The 18,385-nt window shown below is 42.6% G+C and overlaps 1 protein-coding gene across 1 annotated transcript in view; it reads right to left on the reverse strand.

The window, feature by feature from the left end:
* CAPZA1 (capping actin protein of muscle Z-line subunit alpha 1) overlaps positions 1-18,385 on the reverse strand; it is a 65,343-nt gene that overhangs the window by 15,452 nt on the left and 31,506 nt on the right. The window contains exons 2-5 of the mRNA XM_088475418.1: positions 9,704-9,767; positions 8,606-8,657; positions 3,375-3,438; positions 1,009-1,215 (exon numbers count right to left, since the gene is read on the reverse strand). Coding sequence (XP_088331544.1) covers positions 1,009-1,215; positions 3,375-3,438; positions 8,606-8,657; positions 9,704-9,767 — 387 coding nt within the window. The remainder of the gene's footprint in view (positions 1-1,008; positions 1,216-3,374; positions 3,439-8,605; positions 8,658-9,703; positions 9,768-18,385) is intronic.

The raw sequence follows: 18,385 nt of genomic DNA on the forward strand, positions 1-18,385 counted from the left end.
GATACATAATACCCATCTTCTACTCAGTGGCGGATCCAGGGGGATGGGGGCGATTTGAGTGATCGCCCCCCCTAGCACAGGCGCCAAACACTCCCCCAGACAGTGCGCAGCCTCATGGTCCAGGTAGTGCGAGTCACGACCACAGAGTAACTTCAATGGCTGGCTGATGGTCCCGCCTCCCGCTCCACCTCCTGTCCGTGTCTGACTCCGGGCACAATGCACTGCTATTGATGCCCGCTGTCTACTGTAGGTCACAGGAGGCTAGCGCGATGTGACAATGGCTCCGGGCCCAGGCAGCAGCAAGGGAAGCAGCTCTGAGATAAAGAAGGCTACACTCATGGACCCAGCCATGACTGAGAGCGTCCCCTCCCCCTTTATCACTTCTCTGTCCCTCCTGCTATGGTGACTTCCAAGTCTCCCCTCATCTGCCTCCCTCCACCCTACCGCACTGTGGGAGCAGCCAGTGTCTGCAGCCCTGAGGGGGTTTGACGAATGGCTGTGTGTCACACTCTGCGGTACATGCTGGCACCAACCACTGTGGGGGTAATATATATGTATGTATGTATGTATGTATGTATGTGTGTGTGTGTGTGTGTGTGTGTGTGTATATATAGTGTGTTATGAGTTAAATGGGACTTCACACCAAAATTGCTCCCACTGGACCCGAAAGGGGAGGTTCCGGGATAGGAAAGAGGAGGAGTCATGGTTATCATTAAACCGCCTCCCCTAAATGAAAAGTCTAGATCCACCCCTGCCTCTAATGGCTAAAAACTTGGAAAAAAACAATGTCACACAGGTGTATAGTCAATATTAAAGGTATATTGCATTGAATGCCCACTAAAAAAATATGTTCAGTTTCAGATGCAGCTATTTGTGTTGCTGCAGATATTCCGAAGCAAAAAAAATGTGGCTGACATTTATCAGCAGTGATGAGAAAACATGAGAAGTCCTGTCCAGTGGCAATTAATAACTGAACATTATGGGCCATAGTGTTAATTGATACTTAACAGTACAGACGCCATTGGGATAGTGATCTTTGACATATGCTCTTAATGCGCTGTCACAAGCATCTCTCCAGGGCTTTAATGCAGTGTCTGTATCATCAGGATGAGTATCACTCGCATCTTTTCGCAGGTGGTCAAATTTAAAAGAAATTCTATTTCGAGGATCCAAAAACCTTCCATTGCCCAAGTCGCCATGCTCTGTGATCAAGACCTAGCAATGATTAAAAAAATTACAATTAACCATTAACAGCTCATTTAACAAGGATTTATTACAGCTTCAATTATATCAGTTATTTTGTACATCTGATGAATATAAACAATCCAAGTACCTGGATCTTCATCCAACATTGGCCACATGTCTAACCAGTACCAAAGGACCAAGTGTTTAGCCAAACACCATGCAGAAGTACAGATAGTGGGCAAAAGATAATGGATTTTCATTTATACAATGTGATTTTGGGCCCATAATTTAAAGGTCTGGTAAATTTGGGTGGAAATTGCCAGAAAATCACTGTACAGATGTATCCATACACATCTTTGCTGCAGTCGTGTAAAAAAGCCCTCTCAGGGTGCCAGGTCTCATGAGGCTCTGCTAGCACGGGGTGTCTTTTTCTGCAGAAAATGTGTCTAAGTCGCAATGCGATACGACTAGGACCGCACCAGTACACTGTGATGATTCACTTGATATGGACACTTGTATATCTGTGTGCATCTGAGTCTCTAAATCTGTATACGAAGTGCTACATTGTAGTGGCTGCAGCTTTTTCATTCTAAGTTCCGTTGTGCTTCATATACAGACTCAGGTGTTGCACATCAAATTAATCCGCAGTGTCTGCTGGTGCGTCCTAGACACATTTTTGGCATAAAAAGATGCCCAATGCTAGCAGAGTAGCACGGGACCTGGCAGCTCGCTCACGCCGGGCAAGTCACGCTGCATGGAGTATTGAGGCTAGATGTATGAGGACAAATCAGTATATGGCCACTGTAAAATCAAATATACAGTATGTACAGAGCATCCGGAAAGTATTCACAGCGCTTCACTTTTTCCACATTTTGTTATGTTACAGCCTTATTCCAAAATGGAGTAAATTCATTTTTGTCCTCAAAATTCTACACACAATACCCCATAATGACAACGTGTAAAGTTTGAGATTTTTTTAAATGTAATGTTTGGACATGATTTTGAAAGGCTTACACCTGTCTATATAAGGTCCCACCCTTGACAGTGCATGTCAGAACACAAACCATGCATGCTGCTTTCAAGGTCCCAATGAGTACCTGAAGGACTCTCAGACCATGAAAAACAAAATTCTCTGCTATGATGAGACAAAAGATTGAACTCTTTGGCGTGAATGCCAGGCGCTATGTTTGGAGGAAACCAGGCACCGCTCATCACCAGGCCAATACCATCCCTACAGTGAAGCATGGTGGTGGCAGCATCATGCTGTGGGGATGTTTTTCAGCGGCAGAAACTGGGAGACTAGTCAGGATAGAGGGAAAGATGAATGCAGCAATGTACAGAGACATCCTGGACGAAAACCTGCTGCAGAGCGCTTTTGACCTCAGACTGGGGTGACTATTCATCTTTCAGCAGGACAATAACCCTAAGCACAAAGCCAAGATATCAAAGGAGTGGCTTCAGTACAACTCTGTGAATGTGCTTGAGTGGCCCTGCCAGAGCCCAGACTTGAATCCGATTGAACATCTCTGGAGACATCTGAAAATGGCTGTGCACCGACGCTTCCCATCCAACCTGATGGAGCTTAAGAGGTGCTGCAAAGAGGAATGGGCGAAACTGCCAAGCTTTGCCCATCATAGGTGTGCCAAGCTTGTGCCACCATATTCAAAAAGATATGAGGCTGTATTGCTGCCAAAGGTGCATCAACAAAGTATTGAGCAAAGGTTGTGAATACTTATGTACATGTGATTTCTTAGTTTTGTTCTATTACATTTGCAAAAATCTCAAAAAAACTTTTTCCACGTTGTCATTATGGGGTATTGTGTGTAGAATTTTGAGGACAAAAATGTATTTATTCCATTTTGGAATAAGGCTGTAACATAACAAAATGTGGAAAAAGTGAAGCGCTGTGAATACTTTCCGGATGCACTGTAACTGCTACTACATATGAGCAGATTGCCCAAGAGGGAAAGTAGTATTATGTATAACCCTACATCAATCTATAAACTATTAAAGGACACACATTACTAAAAAACGAAATTTAGTTTTGTAAAAACATGAGCATGTACACATCTGCCAACTTAACCATGGTTTGGACAATTGTGTATTTTGGCTACAGAGTCCCTATAAACCTGATGAGAAAACATTGCAAAAATAAATGGTGAAACACTGTAGTCACCAGTCTCACTTACCAGGTCATCACACCCTTCAATCTTCACAGGGGTGAACTGATCCATGTTGTACTGGGCAAACGCACTGTGGAAGAAAGACAGAGAAAAAAAGAAAACCTCAAATAATTTCTTGCATGAAAAAATATTTAATACAAATATAAAATAATAATAAAAAAAAAGTGTCACAGCAAAGTCTCTCTCCTACACTGAAAATGACTGCAGATTACATTTACTCTAAAACATGACAGCTTCCTAAATATGTGAAATACTAGAAGATCACTAACTGAACATACCCCATATGTGGCATTTACATTAGCACAGAAATAAGAAACAGGCACATGGAAAGGTAATCAAAGGGCAAATAATGCAGATTCAATTCAGTGTGATATTGACTAGTTATTTAATTGGCCGCACTTTTATCCTCGACTAGAGGATTTCTGCTCGCACCCCAGGAGGGTTCAAAGGATGCTAGAGGATATCTGCTCGCACCCCAGGAGGGTTCAGAGGATGCTAGAGGATATCTGCTCGCATCTCAGGTGGGTGCAGAGGATGCTAGAGGATATCTGCTCGCATCTCAGGTGGGTGCAGAGGATGCTAGAGGATATCTGCTCGCACCCCAGGAGGGTTCAGAGGATGCTAGAGGATATCTGCTCGCACCCCAGGAGGGATCAGAGGATGCTAGAGGATATCTGCTCGCATCTCAGGTGGGTGCAGAGGATGCTAGAGGATTTCTGCTCGCATCTCAGATGGGTGCAGAGGATGCTAGAGGATATCTGCTCGCATCTCAGGTGGGTGCAGAGGATGCTAGAGGATATCTGCTCGCACCCCAGGAGGGTTCAGAGGATGCTAGAGGATATCTGCTCGCATCTCAGGTGGGTGCAGAGGATGCTAGAGGATATCTGCTCGCATCTCAGGTGGGTGCAGAGGATGCTAGAGGATATCTGCTCGCATCTCAGGTGGGTGCAGAGGATGCTAGAGGATATCTGCTCGCATCTCAGGTGGGTGCAGAGGATGCTAGAGGATATCTGCTCGCATCTCAGGTGGGTGCAGAGGATGCTAGAGGATATCTGCTCGCATCTCAGGTGGGTGCAGAGGATGCTAGAGGATATCTGCTCGCATCTCAGGTGGGTGCAGAGGATGCTAGAGGATATCTGCTCGCACCCCAGGAGGGTTCAGAGGATGCTAGAGGATATCTGCTCGCATCTCAGGTGGGTGCAGAGGATGCTAGAGGATATCTGCTCACATCTCAGGTGGGTGCAGAGGATGCTAGAGGATTTCTGTTCGCACCCTCCTGAGGAGCAAGCAGAAATCCAACTAAACTAGTCCCACAATGCTGGTTTCCGGCTTAGCTTGTGCGCCAACATCGCAGCCAGCACTTATGCCTGGGAGTGCAGGTTACTCTGACTAAACACCCGGCTTTAGGAGTTGTAAACTACATCCCCCTACTTAAGCGCAGTGCGCAATTGGGACAATTGAGCTCTGGGAAAACATTCCTGTAGCTATTTAACATTGCACTGAATTGAATCGTCTCCTTGAAGACTTTAAGAGGGACTGGTCACCACTAAAGCTGGTCTACTCTATGGATAACTATAAGCTGTTCAAAAACAAAAAGGATAGAAAACCCTCTCAAACAGAGGGTTGTGGGGAAAGTAACACACTTACAGTATTTTAGCTTCTCACTATCACTGCTTTTCTCTCCCCAGCGGTCCCCTGCTAAAAGCAAGAGCATCCCTCTAATCTTTCATCCCAATTGCTCATCATTCAGCCACAGACAGATGCCAAACTGCAAAAAGAGAGACTCATGGAAACAGCACTACGACTGCCCATGTTTTGCAGGCCAAAAATTACATATCTGATTAATAACCAATGATCATTCTAAACATTCAAAGGATGCCCACATATGGGATGATGTTTGGCAAATTTGATGCTTAAACTGCCACGTGTATGGCTAGCTGCACATTCTTTTAGTTTCAAACATTCTATAGTTTTTATCTTAATATTTCCCCTTTTTGAGTATTGCCTATTTGTACATCTTCCAAACTTCCTCTTTACAATTCATTTGGCTAAACAACGTGCCAAAATCGAATGGGTTTCTCAATTTTATTATCTCTGCCACTTCCCACACTAGTAACTTATTTTACTAGATGGCAAAAACCATAATTACCTTGTGAAAAATGATATGGAGCGAATCACTGGCACTGATCACTTTACACAGCTCATAGCTGTAAAATGTTATAATCCTGGTTTCCGTATTCACCATGCACTATAATGTGCTATATTAAAGAATTATTATACTAATCACTTATAAGTGGGATAAGAGTGGTTGGAACCATGAACCCAGTCTTTTACATTGCAGTAAGTATGAATCAGTGTTCTCCCCAGAATTTTTTTCCAGTCGGGTGGGGGCCTTCGCAATTATGCGCGAAGGGGTATATCCCAGACCAATCCAGCCCGACATGTCTCAGGCTGCTCCCCCACTGGCTCTCAGTCAAAAGTGCCCCCTGTAGTTTAGCTTTGCCCTTATGCAGTGCCCCTATGTGGTGCCCCCAGGCTGGCCCCTTTATGCAGTGCCCCCAGGCTGGCCCCTTTATGCAGTGCCCCCAGGCTGGCCCCTTTATGCAGTGCCCCCAGGCTGGCCCCTTTATGCAGTGCCCCCAGGCTGGCCCCTTTATGCAGTGCCCCCAGGCTGGCCCCTTTATGCAGTGCCCCCAGGCTGGCCCCTTTATGCAGTGCCCCCAGGCTGGCCCCTTTATGCAGTGCCCCCAGGCTGGCCCCTTTATGCAGTGCCCCCAGGCTGGCCCCTTTATGCAGTGCCCCCAGGCTGGCCCCTTCATGCAGTGCCCCCAGGCTGGCCCCTTTATGCAGTGCCCCCAGGCTGGCCCCTTTATGCAGTGCCCTCAGGCTGGCCCCTTTATGCAGTGCCCCCAGACTTAAATTGTGCCCCCAGACTGGTCTTGGCCCCGGCCCTTACCTTTACTTGCTGGCTGCTCGCCCGCTTGCTGCTGCCTCGCGCTGACTGGATCCAACTAGATCCAGCAGGCGTGGGGCAGGCTCCTCACGTTGCGGGTGATGTCATGAAGTCACCCGCGCAGTGCATCACTGGGAACGCTGGCCTCTGAAGTGATCGGATGCTTCTTTAGCCTCCGGTCACTTCAGAGGCCAGCATTCCGCTGCGGGGGACAGCGGTGGTCAGCGGGGAAAAGTGCCGGGCGGCTGGCTGTTTCTGACGGGCGATGCGCCCACAAAGAACAGCCTGGGGAGAACACTGAATACTAGGTGGTGTGAATGGCAACTGCAAAATACCTTTAGTTATTGCTTTCTATTAAATAATAGTTACTCTGGTGCCAAAGAAATTAAATCAAATTAGAGAGACTTTTTAAACCCTTACCAAACAGAACAAAGTGACTCATACACCGAGTAAAAGTGTATACTTAGGAACCAGGTGATGTCAATATACTATATAATGGGTTAAGAAAAATCTCAGCAGTTCAAACATATACTTATGTGCATTTCTTTTTTTTCATTTTGAAGTTTAATTTATTTAGATAGTAGTTGTTGCTGCCCACGGCTTCACCCACGATTAAATTGCTTCTGCCAACATATTTTTTTATTTCAGGTGTTCTAGTTGTGATGTATTCAGCATCCTGGCTAACTGAATGCCGATGGTCTAAATACTGGCGCTGGAATCCAGACAGCAGTTGGGATCCCGACACCAGAATACTGACCGTCTGCATCCCAAAGGTAAGTATCGGCGTTTAGGGTGCGGGGTCAGACACTAGAGTGAGGGTTAGGCACTAAGGGGGGAGAGTTAGGTTTAGGGTGCGGTGAAGGGGGGTTAGGTTCAGGCCCTAGGAGAGGGGGGAGGGGTGGGGGGCAGGGGAGGTTAGGGTTAGGCACCAGGAAGGGAGTGTTAGCATACCGACCAACAAATGTTAGTATGTTAACTCTGCCGGGATCCCAGCATCTGGATTTTGACCATCGGGATCCCAACTGCCGGCAACCCATACCCAACCCGTTCTAGTTGTATTGCTTTTATTTGAGGTGTTCTATTTTTATTGTTTTGCATAGGGGCCCTGTCGCAGGAGTGACCCACGTGACCAGCAGCGCTATACAGACTGGAGGCAGCAGAGTCTTCCCCACCACTCCTACCAATGTCACTGGGTGTCCTGTGCACAGACTGGTATGTAGCCTATCCTATTCAAGTGAAGGCAGGCCCAAAGCATCTCTCCCCAACCCCTCACCGGCGTGCATGGTGCCACAAATATCTCTTGCATTGATGTCAATAAACGTTCTTTGTTATTGCTCAGCTTTACCTTGACGGATCAAGACTAAACAAAGTGCAGGTTATTTCTTGGAGTTTCCACTATAAAATGATGCAGTTTTCATGAAAATCGGTTCAGTAGTTATTGTGCCAACTTGAAACAGATTAATCGTTCTTATAATATTAGTATAGATGACTTTGCTGAAATAAACTTCCTTTAATGACTTACATCTACTTTTGGAGTTAAATTCATGTTTTTAATACAAATTTTAATGGATTACATTCAATGGAGGAGATTATCCAATGCGCTGAGCTTTTTTTTTTCCTATCTAAAATGGTAGGAAAAATTGATTGTATTGCCATATTATTTTAGTAATTATACATTCTTAAATCAATCAAAAATTGTTTTTATTAGTGTCTTCAAAGTGGGCATGTCATTTTGATAAGGGAATTGTAACATAAGAGTGGAAAACAGATGTACTTTTATGTTAATTTCAAATATGGAAATTAATATTACCTTTTTTTTCTTTGACATTTTTATGCTATTTGAAATGTCATATTACAGTATATGTTAACATTTTTAAACATAAAAGTTTAATAAGATTAACTTAACAGCCATGCAAAAGCAAGCTTCAAAATGTATTTGCAAAAATATGTGTGACTAATGAAGTTGGACTGTTCTATTTTACCTTCTGTCTATCTTATCTGTGTATTGTATGTAAGATACCCTACATAACACACCTCTTGAAGAAAGAGCAAATCCTGATTCCTCCCCCCCCCGGAAATTAATTTCTCTCTATATTTTTGTGAAACTTTACATTTGTCACAATAGTTACGCACAAATTATGTTATAGGCCCCTAAGAGTTCTAGAACCCATTAACAGGCATACAGACACATCCTTTCACTACAGCAATTTGCACAATACAAATTTTACATACAGAGTAACTTTCATTTCCAAATGGACAATCAGAAATAAGTATAGAGACTTACTGTGCTGCTCCCTCCCTGAGCACATTGTCATTGTTAAGCAGTAGCCGAACATCTGTAACAGAATGTTTAACAAGCCACATTAGAAATTGTAATTATATTGTGCCTAATGACAGCATATGAAGATTTATATTTTAAAATGACATGTAACTTGCCTTGGGGCCATTTCCAATTGGTACTGCGTAAAAAAAAGTGAAAACCAAGTGCAAACGCTAGACATTTCATATGCTCTGTGTGCAAACGTGTTTACAAACAGGTCAAAACTGTGTTACTGAGTTTTTCCAGCTTCATTATAGTAGAACCTACACTGAAATAATTGGGCTATAGAAATAAATACAGGCAAAGTGTGTGTGTGTGCTCTATATTCTGTTTGACTCCATGGGGGCGAATTATTTATCGCTCCAGTCAGTAGTGACCAGGAGCTGTACAATTGTTTTGGGCAACCAGCCCTGAGGCTGCACTCCTCAGGTGCAATCAGAAATCCGCTTAAAGTAGAACTTTCAGGCTGCTCGCAAGTGCTGTATGCATCCTATCTGCAGCACGCCCAGCACTTGGAAAGAGAGAAGCCGCTTAACAAAGCTAATTTACATAAAATTCAAAAAACCTTTTGTCATCTTTTGACACTGAAGACTATATGTAGCGTTCCCGCTAGGCTGTTGCAGTGGGTTGCCGCACCCTGCCATATTTCTACAGAGCAGAAAGCACCCTGCCCTCCAGCGCAGCGCCCCGCTGAAACAGCCAGCGGTTTCTGCCCCCTCACACGGGCCCCAGTGTCCTGCGGGTGGGGAAAATGGCGGTGCAGCGGTCATTGCCAGTGAATTGATGCCGGGCGCAGCTCTTGGGGGCTGACGTCCTTAAGTGCCGGGCACACCCCCAAGAGTGACGAAGAGGGGACGAGTCAAAGGCACGTCCCCTTTTCAGGCTCGTGTAGGTCCGGCACCCTGCTTGGAGCCGGACCTAGAGTAAACACTATATACAGTATGGCATTTCTCCAGTTTGTGTTTATATCAAGTAAGTCGACGTTGAAGCCTATCAGTGGAAATGGGTCATGGATACAAGATGAAAATAATTTTCACAGCAGTCTGACCTGTGTTTACTCACCATTAAAGACCTCGTTGAATTCTCCTGGGGGCGCATGAGTGATGAATTTTGCTGCAATACGCACCTGCAAAAAAACACAGGAAAAGGCTGGTCACAAACTAGAGCTTTTGAAATGTGCCAAAATGTAGTAAACACGGCAATCAATATCAGACTCTTAGCAGCTTTCAGGGAGCAAAAATATTTATGTTCCTTATACTATAAGGATTCATTTGCAATAAAACTTCCAACTTATAGGTTGTATATTACAATTTTAATTCTGCAATCATTTTCAAAGTTCATTTATTAATATCTCTCTCATATATATATATATATATATATATATATATATATATACACATACATATACACACACGTATACATACATACACAGTCAGGTGCATAAATATTGGGACATTGACAGAATTTTCATATTTTGCCCTCTATTCACCACCACAATGGCTTTGAAATGACACTAACAAGATGTGCTCTAACTGCAGACTTTCAGATTTAATTTGAGGGTAATTACATCCAAATCAGGTGAACGGTGTAGGAATTACAACGGTTTCTATAAGTGCCTCCCACTTTTTAAGGGGCCAAAAGTAATGGGACTATCAACTCAAAAGCTATTTCATGGACAGGTGTGGGCTATTCCCTCATTATTTCATTATCAATTAAACAGGTAAAAGGTCAGGACTTGATTCTAGGTGTGACATTTGCATTTGGAATCAGTTGCTGTCAACTCTCAATATGAGATCCAAAGAGCTGTCACCATCAGTGAAGCAAGCCATCATTGGGCTGAAAAATCAAAACAAACCCATCAGAGAGATAGCAAAAACATTAGGTGTTGCCAAATCAACTGTTTGGAACATTCTTAAAAAGAAAGAACGCACCGGAGAGCTCAGCACCGGAAGAACGTGGAAAACAACTGTGGTGGATGACAGAAGAATTATTTCCCTGGTGAAGAAAAACCCCTGCACAACAGTTGGCCAAATCAAGAACACTCTCCAGGAGGTAGGTGTATATGTGTCAAAGTCAACAATCAAGAGAAGACTTCACAAGAGTGAATATAGAGGGTTCACCACAAGATGTAAACCATTGGTAAGCCACAAAAACAGGAAGACCAGATTAGAGTTTGCCAAACATCTAAAAAAAAGCCATTACAGTTCTGGAACAACATCCTATGGACAGATGAGACAAAGATCAATTTGTACCAGAGTTATGGGAAGAGAAGAGAAGGAAAGGAACTGCTCATGATCCAAAACATACCATCTCATCAGTGAAGCATGGTGGTGGCAGTGTCATGGCGTGGGCATGTATGGCTGCCAATGGAACTGGTTCCCTTGTATTTATTAATGATGTGACTGCTGACAAAAGCAGCACAATGAAATCTGAAGTGTTTCGGGCAATATTATATGCTCATATTCAGTCAAATGCTCCAGAACTCATTGGACGGCACTTCACAGTGCAGATGGACAATGACCCAAAGCATACTGCAAGAGCAACCAAAGAGTTTTTTAAGGCTAAAAAGTGGAATGTTATGCAATGGCCAAATCAATCCCCTGACCTGAATCCGATTGAGCATGCATTTCACTTGATGAAGACAAAACTGAAGGGAAAATGCTCCAAGAACAAGCAGGAACTGAAGACATTTGCAGTAGAGGCCTGGCAGAGCATCACCAGGGATGAAACCCAGCGTTTGGTGATGTCTATGTGTTCCAGACTTCAGGCTGTAATTGCCTGCAAAGGATTTGCACCAAAATATTAAAAAGTGAAAGTTAGATTTAGGATTGTTTAGTTTGTCCCATTACTTTTGGCCCCTTAAGAAGTGGGAGGCACATATAGAAACCGTTGTAATTCCTACACCGTTCACTTGATTTGGATGTAATTATTCTCAAATTAAATCTGAAAGTCTGCAGTTAAAGCACATCTTGTTTGTTTCTTTTCAAATCCATTGTGGTGGTGAATAGAGCACAAAATATGAAAATTCTGTCAATGTCCCAATATTTATGCACCTGACTGTGTGTGTGTGTGTGTGTGTGTGTGTGTGTGTGTACATTATATATATACATATACATACACACACACACACATACATACATATTGAGGCGCAAGCCACATAGAAATAAACAATCAATAAAATAATTAAATGCTTGATCTCGCATCAGATAAAGCAGCTCCTAAGAAGGGGGTTAATTCTGATTACCCCGAACTGAAAATATCAAAATCAAGTGAATAAATGAATATAAATAGTTTTAAAAAACTCAGTATATAGATCAACTGATATACAAAGAGCGCTTAATAAAAATAAATACATTTATTACAAAAGATATCACACTTATTGAATAATACACAATATAGTACAATACAATAAATGTGTATAATAAAATAGAACAAGACAGGCTAGCGATAATCTCTATACATACAGAACCTATTGGCCACATATAGATATATTAAACCTCTCTACTGTTGGACTCTACTCCTTCTGCAGTAGGTGTCCATACATAAAAATAGAGTTATCTATGTGGTGAGGAATACATAACTGAAACTGTAACAGGGGAATTTATTTCCCAGGCTAAGTGCCTGGGAGCTATTCATTTACTTACTGTGACCAGCCCCGAGGCTGCACTTATCGTGGATTTCTGCTTGCGACCTCCTGAGGTGCAAGCAGAAATCCACATAAAGTAGTGCTTCAGCGCTGATCGCGAGTGCTGGGCGTGCCGTAACGGCATCGTGCCCGCACTTCGTATTGAATCGCCTCCTTCATATTATAGAGGAGGCATATTTTACAACCATACTTTTATTTCTATTGTAGATGGCTCTTTCAAAGAGTATTGTTGCATATTAATAAATAGACCAGTATAAAAAGTTGTTTAACAGTGCTAAATATTTTTTTATTTTAACAGATGACTGCTTATTGACATTGGCCACACATTGCTCCAATATTCCAGGTGATATCAGGCAAATGGTCCTGAAATGAGTGAAGTGACCAATAATGAATCTATGGGATAATTGTTTTGAACTTTAGAAAATCCTGTGTGTAGTTATCTTCCGACTGCAGTGACAGGCTCCAGTGTAAGTAAAAAATAATGGGGGACAGATTAGTTGTGTGGCCAAACTGTACAGTAATTGCGGCCATGTGGAAAAGGTCACCATGCCTTCAGGTCAAGCGGCAGTGGTGTGGCACTATAAAGGCAAAAATGTTTTATTAATGGAAACAACTGCTTCAAATGAGTCTCAGAACCCAAACACTGTGGAAAAAAACCTGATTGCTTTCACCAGCGGATGAGAAACATCAGCGTTCCAAGGGAACATGGAAGGCCCTCCCAGCAATAGGTTTTGTCCTCCATTTGGACTTTGTCAATGTCCAGCCACCGCATGCAATCAATGGCTTCTTGTAAGGCCACTAAAAACCATGCCCATTAAGAACACACAATTTACATTTATCCGACATTTTACCATCTGTTGATTTAGAAGCAGATTTAATTGCCAGCATATTTTTTGAAGGAGCATCATACTAATACATTATTGCTCCTTGATAAAACAAACTATCTAGGAAATCATGCTCATATTAATAGAAACGGTTCTCTTTACAGAATAACGGCAAGCAATGTTTTTATAAACATTCGTAGAAAGAGAAGTAAATCATTTTCCATTTGTTTTCTTCAAGAAGCATAGAAAGCTACAAATAGCTGTGTGCATAGTAAGAATGAATACTAAAGCACATACTGTAGTTAGAATCAGAGTTGCTAAGTAACCACAGCCCATGGGAGTGCCTAGATAGGGTTGTTTTGTTCATACAAATTAGCATTTTTCCCCCCATGACAACATCTATATGTTTAGTCTTTGCACATGAATAAACTACCCCTATTGCAATAGTAATAAGACCTAACTCTAAATAATGAAATGTACAACATCTTAGGGAAACCAAATGAAAACAAAAAACAATATACATCGTCATGTATTTAAGGGCCAATGTATCAGGCCCAGTTAACCTAAAAATAATGTGTAAACTGTAATATTCGCCTGACCTAGTATCAGGGCTATTTAACAAAAGCCTAACGCTGGAGATATCAGAGATATATCTCTGCATTAGGCTAAATAATGCTCAATACTACAGTCCCTATTATTCTCAATCTTGTCCTTGGCTCATGACATCTTAATTTCTCTACGCCATTCACCTCACGCTGAACTGAATCGCCCCCATTGATGGATCATAATATATAGGTGAGGACAATCATTTTCATGTTCACACATTTGGAGGGATGAAATTACACTTCCATTTGCTCTCTTTTAGGTGTTACATGAATCCAGGAAAAGAACTATTGGATACTAAACCTCATTCCATATATAGTTATTCACACAGAAAAGCTAAAAAAACCTTTCAACACCTGGCTCACACCTATTTTAGATGGGAATCCGGACACATGGTTGACAGTGATATCGACATTCATAATGATGACACTAATATTTCGCCATGTGAAACGTCGACATTCTGGAAATGCCGATGGTTAGGGGCTGCAGTGAGGGATAGTCTCTAAGGTGGGGGGGGGGGGGGGTTGAGGTTAGGGAGAAAATGCTCAATAGAATGCCACTGAGCCACACGACTGCCGGGACCAGGAAAAGGCGGCTGGGGAACCAGTTAAGTGATTGCGTGGCCACCAGGAAACATAGGTCAACATTCTATTATGTCGACCTAACATAACAACCCTAGGTGAGTGCAGGAGTGGCGACTACCCCTTATGGGCCCCCTTCTCTCTGTGGAGGGGTAGAGTCTGGCATTGTTTCAATCTTTTCCATTTGCGCTTCACCCGCAGCGCCAACGCGGTACTCCGGAAAGGTAAGTATTAAACATGGGTGCAGGGTATGCAGCCCCCCTGGACCCGGGTGTGGTGTAGGGCCCAGGTATCTGTGTGTACCACACCCTGCAACTATTATAGATAAAGTAGGACACTTATGGGTTGCGCTCCCCCTGCTGAGCGTCTATACGAATAGGCGCCAGACGGAGCAATTCAATTATTGCTCCGTTTGGACGCCTAAAGCTGCGGGGGGACACATTTCTTCTTGCAGCCTGCTGATGTGCGAGAAGAATTGTGTCTAAAAACCCATTTTTTGGCGCCCAGACGGTGGTTTGGGCGACCAAACCTCTACTTTAGACGGGTTTAGCCGCTATGCATGACTAAACCCGATGCTTATGGGCGCGGTAAATGCTAGTGGGTGCTCAAACAGTGAAACAATTGCTCCGTTGGGCAACTATTGGCATAGACTCCCAGGAGGGGACACGTGCCACGATTGACTCGCACCTTTAGGGTGGAATTTAATTAGATGCGAAAAAGCAAAAGCTGCTTAACATCGGAGAAGTTTTTGCACACTTTGCGTGTTTTGGTGCAATATTTTCTCATCTTTTGTTTATGTGCACTCCATTTTTTCATACTATTACATAAAAAATACGCATTCACTTGAAAACCATTTGTGGAGTAACCTGCGAAAAGTACAGCACATTTTTGGGAAATCTGTCTGTACCCCATAAAAAGGCTAGTTGACATTTGAAATCAGTTTAGAAGTGTATTAGTGGCCCTAATAAAAGTATTTGTGGTTCTTAAATTGTGTCAAATTGCTGATATATGCATATTTGTAGAACAGTGGAAAAATTATAAAAAGCTATATTGGGGGCCAAAATAAATGCTGCAGTTAAATAAGGGGTACATTAAAATGGGTGCAAGTATATTTTTGAGTCCAAAAAGTGCACTTTTAGAAAATTTAGGTGCAGCCTTCTGCAATGTTTAACAAGTCCCATCCATATAGCTCCCCAAAATACCAGACGCACTACTTTCAATCCATTTTACAAAACACTTAATTTTGTCACCCCAAATTGATGGGAAATTTTTAACCAAAAATATGGATTTTGCACAACTTTTCACCTGCTCTGAGATGGTGAAAACTTTTCGTTGTTTTTTGTCTATGGAGAATTTGCATGTGCGAAAACTCCGGCAATAGGATTGCACAATACGCAGTTTTGTGCAAAAAGTTGCACCTGCGAAAACTTCTCAAAACAGCAGCTTTTCTCGGCTAATTGAATCCGGCCCTTTGTGGAACCTTCTACAGCAGGGGTGGGAAACCTTTTTTCTGCCGAGGACCATTTTGATATATAAAACATATCAGGCCAAGCCCCTCCATGTGACATCACACAGGGGCGGGGCCATAATCGTCTGATTACAGCAATGCCCAGAGGATGCTTCGGGGAGCTGGAAGGGCAATGGTATGACTGTCTGACGTGTCCTAAGGACGCTCCAGGTCGGCATTGAAGCATAGATTCTGGCTGCAGGGTGCCTTTCTAGGCACCCTGCTAGCCAAATGAGGCTAGCAGACAAAAGCTCAGAGGGCCAGACCAAATTATTCCATGGGCCTGAGGTTCCCCATCCCTGTTCTACAGTATCACACTATGGTTTTCCTATAATAAAAAATAAATAAATATGTGTATATATATATATATATATATATATATATATATATATATACATATATATACATATACATACACACACACACACATACATATACACATATATGAGAAAATAGAGTAGATCTTCCATCTGTAATTGAACGGTCCATACGGTGCAGATGAATACCATATTACCACTTTAAGGACATCACTTTTATACCTACTCATTTTATTGTATTACATTGTCAGTACTTGACAATGTACAAATGTTTTTCGCCAAAAAAAAAAAAGAAACAGGGAGACAAGTTTTCTCCATCCCTGACCAGGAGAAAAAAAAAATGCAAAATCCATATTTTTGGCTAAAACACCCACCCTAATAATAAATTACGGAAAATAAAACGACTGCACAAAAAATGGGTGGGAAAAAAAAACAAAAAAAAAATTGTTGAAAATGGTTTTAAAGTATTGGGTCTGATTTTTCAGGGGCGGTATGGATGCCTCAAGTGTTTTAAACATCGCACAAGGTCGCAGCAGGCTGTTTTTAAAATTGCTTTTTTATGACACGAAAATATACTTTTAACGTACCCCAATTTACATGGAACAGTAACTTCTGGGAAAAAAATAGCTTTCTATCTTTTTTCAAGGATTTATTTTCTTTTGCCATAGTACGTAACTTAATTTTTTATTTTTTTCAGTAATTTATCATTAGGGGGTGGGGGGTGGGTGTCCAAAGGGTTCTGAAAGAAATAACCACATTTTTAGGCAAAAATAGGGATTTTGCATTTTTTCTCTTCTGGTCTGGGATGGAGAAAACTTCTCCAGTTTTCTTTCGCCTGTTGCCGTTTTCGCCAATGACGAAAAAAACCTGTGGTTTTCGCTGCTAATTAAATACGGCCCATTGGTTGGTCACTGACCTCCTCTCACATGTTGCACTATACCATTTAGCATTCAATGTACTGCAGTTATGCTGTCTGACTTTCTGTAAACAACTAGAACCTACTTTCAAACTTTTAATCCATGACACTAACTGGGTGAGTTTTGCTAGCATGCACTAAACAAAATTCTAATTCAATGTGCTATATTTTGTTGTTTAAATGTTTCTTATTCCAAAAGAGACTGCTGCACATTCTGTGCCTCCTTCCTTGTAGCAGTTGTATACTTTTTCTTTTTTACAATACCAACAACTAGTTTTACTAGAAACATCTTGATTCAGCCACCAGATGGCACGTTTCCTGCAGTATTTCAGGATGAAAGTAATTTATTTATTTTTTTTTAACACACATTATAACTTATTCAAAATTGCATTGCAACAAGAGTGTTTTTTTTGGTACTCACAAGGTTAAAAAAAAAAAAAAAAAATTCTATTTACCTGCATATTGACTACACCAATAATTTATTCTTATAAACTATTACAGCAGAGGCTGCAGTCTCTTCTACAGATGCAGATACAAATGTGAGTACTAATAAAACAGCTCAGAATACACTAATACCCCTTTTCCACTGCCGCACAAACCTTGGTTTTTGCTGTGTCAACCTGGGTCACGGCCCAGTGGAAAAAAACTCCTAGGAAAAAATCCCGGGTCTATTTTTCCGGGCATTTCTTTAGGAGTCTCGAACAGGGTTTTACATGGGTAAAATCCAGGTCAGGCTCAGTGTAAACGGGTAACTCGGGTCATCCGACCCGGGACCAGTTTACAGCATGGTGAGAAATTACAGCCTCCCTGTATGGTTCGGACCGTTCCGGTGTTTACCCCATCCCCGCTTCATATGGAGAGGCTGTAATACCTCCCTGCCCGTCTCCACATTGACAACTGACATCAGATAGCCTCCTGAAAAGGACACCAGGAAGGACCCCTTCCCCTGGTCGCCGGTCCGCTCTAATCTGGCGTTCAGGGGAGAGCTGGAGTTTCCGGTGCTTGGTGATGACACCCATGTGCAGTGTGAACGGAGTCGACCTGGGATATTCCCGGGTCAGTGCAGCAGGGGAAATGGGTTAAATCCCTGGTTCTAACCTGGCTTCAAACAGCGTTTGAAGTCCAGGTCAAGGTGTCCAGGAATAGCGGTGAGCACAGGGGAGGGTGGGTTGATGAAGGGGTCCAATGCAGATAATGGGGATGCCCAGCAATTTGGGACAAAGGATGCAGGGTAGATGTAGGGGCTTGCAATGCCAGCAGTGCTTGCAGGGATGAAAGGGCTGGCTGGGACCGGTAGTACCACGGTTGAAATTAGCGGCGGGGGATGCGCTAGTAGCGGGGCAGCGTCTT

This window comes from Taudactylus pleione, unplaced genomic scaffold (genome assembly GCF_031769625.1).
Source record: "Taudactylus pleione unplaced genomic scaffold, aTauple2 ptg000172l, whole genome shotgun sequence".
NCBI lineage: Eukaryota > Metazoa > Chordata > Amphibia > Anura > Myobatrachidae > Taudactylus > Taudactylus pleione.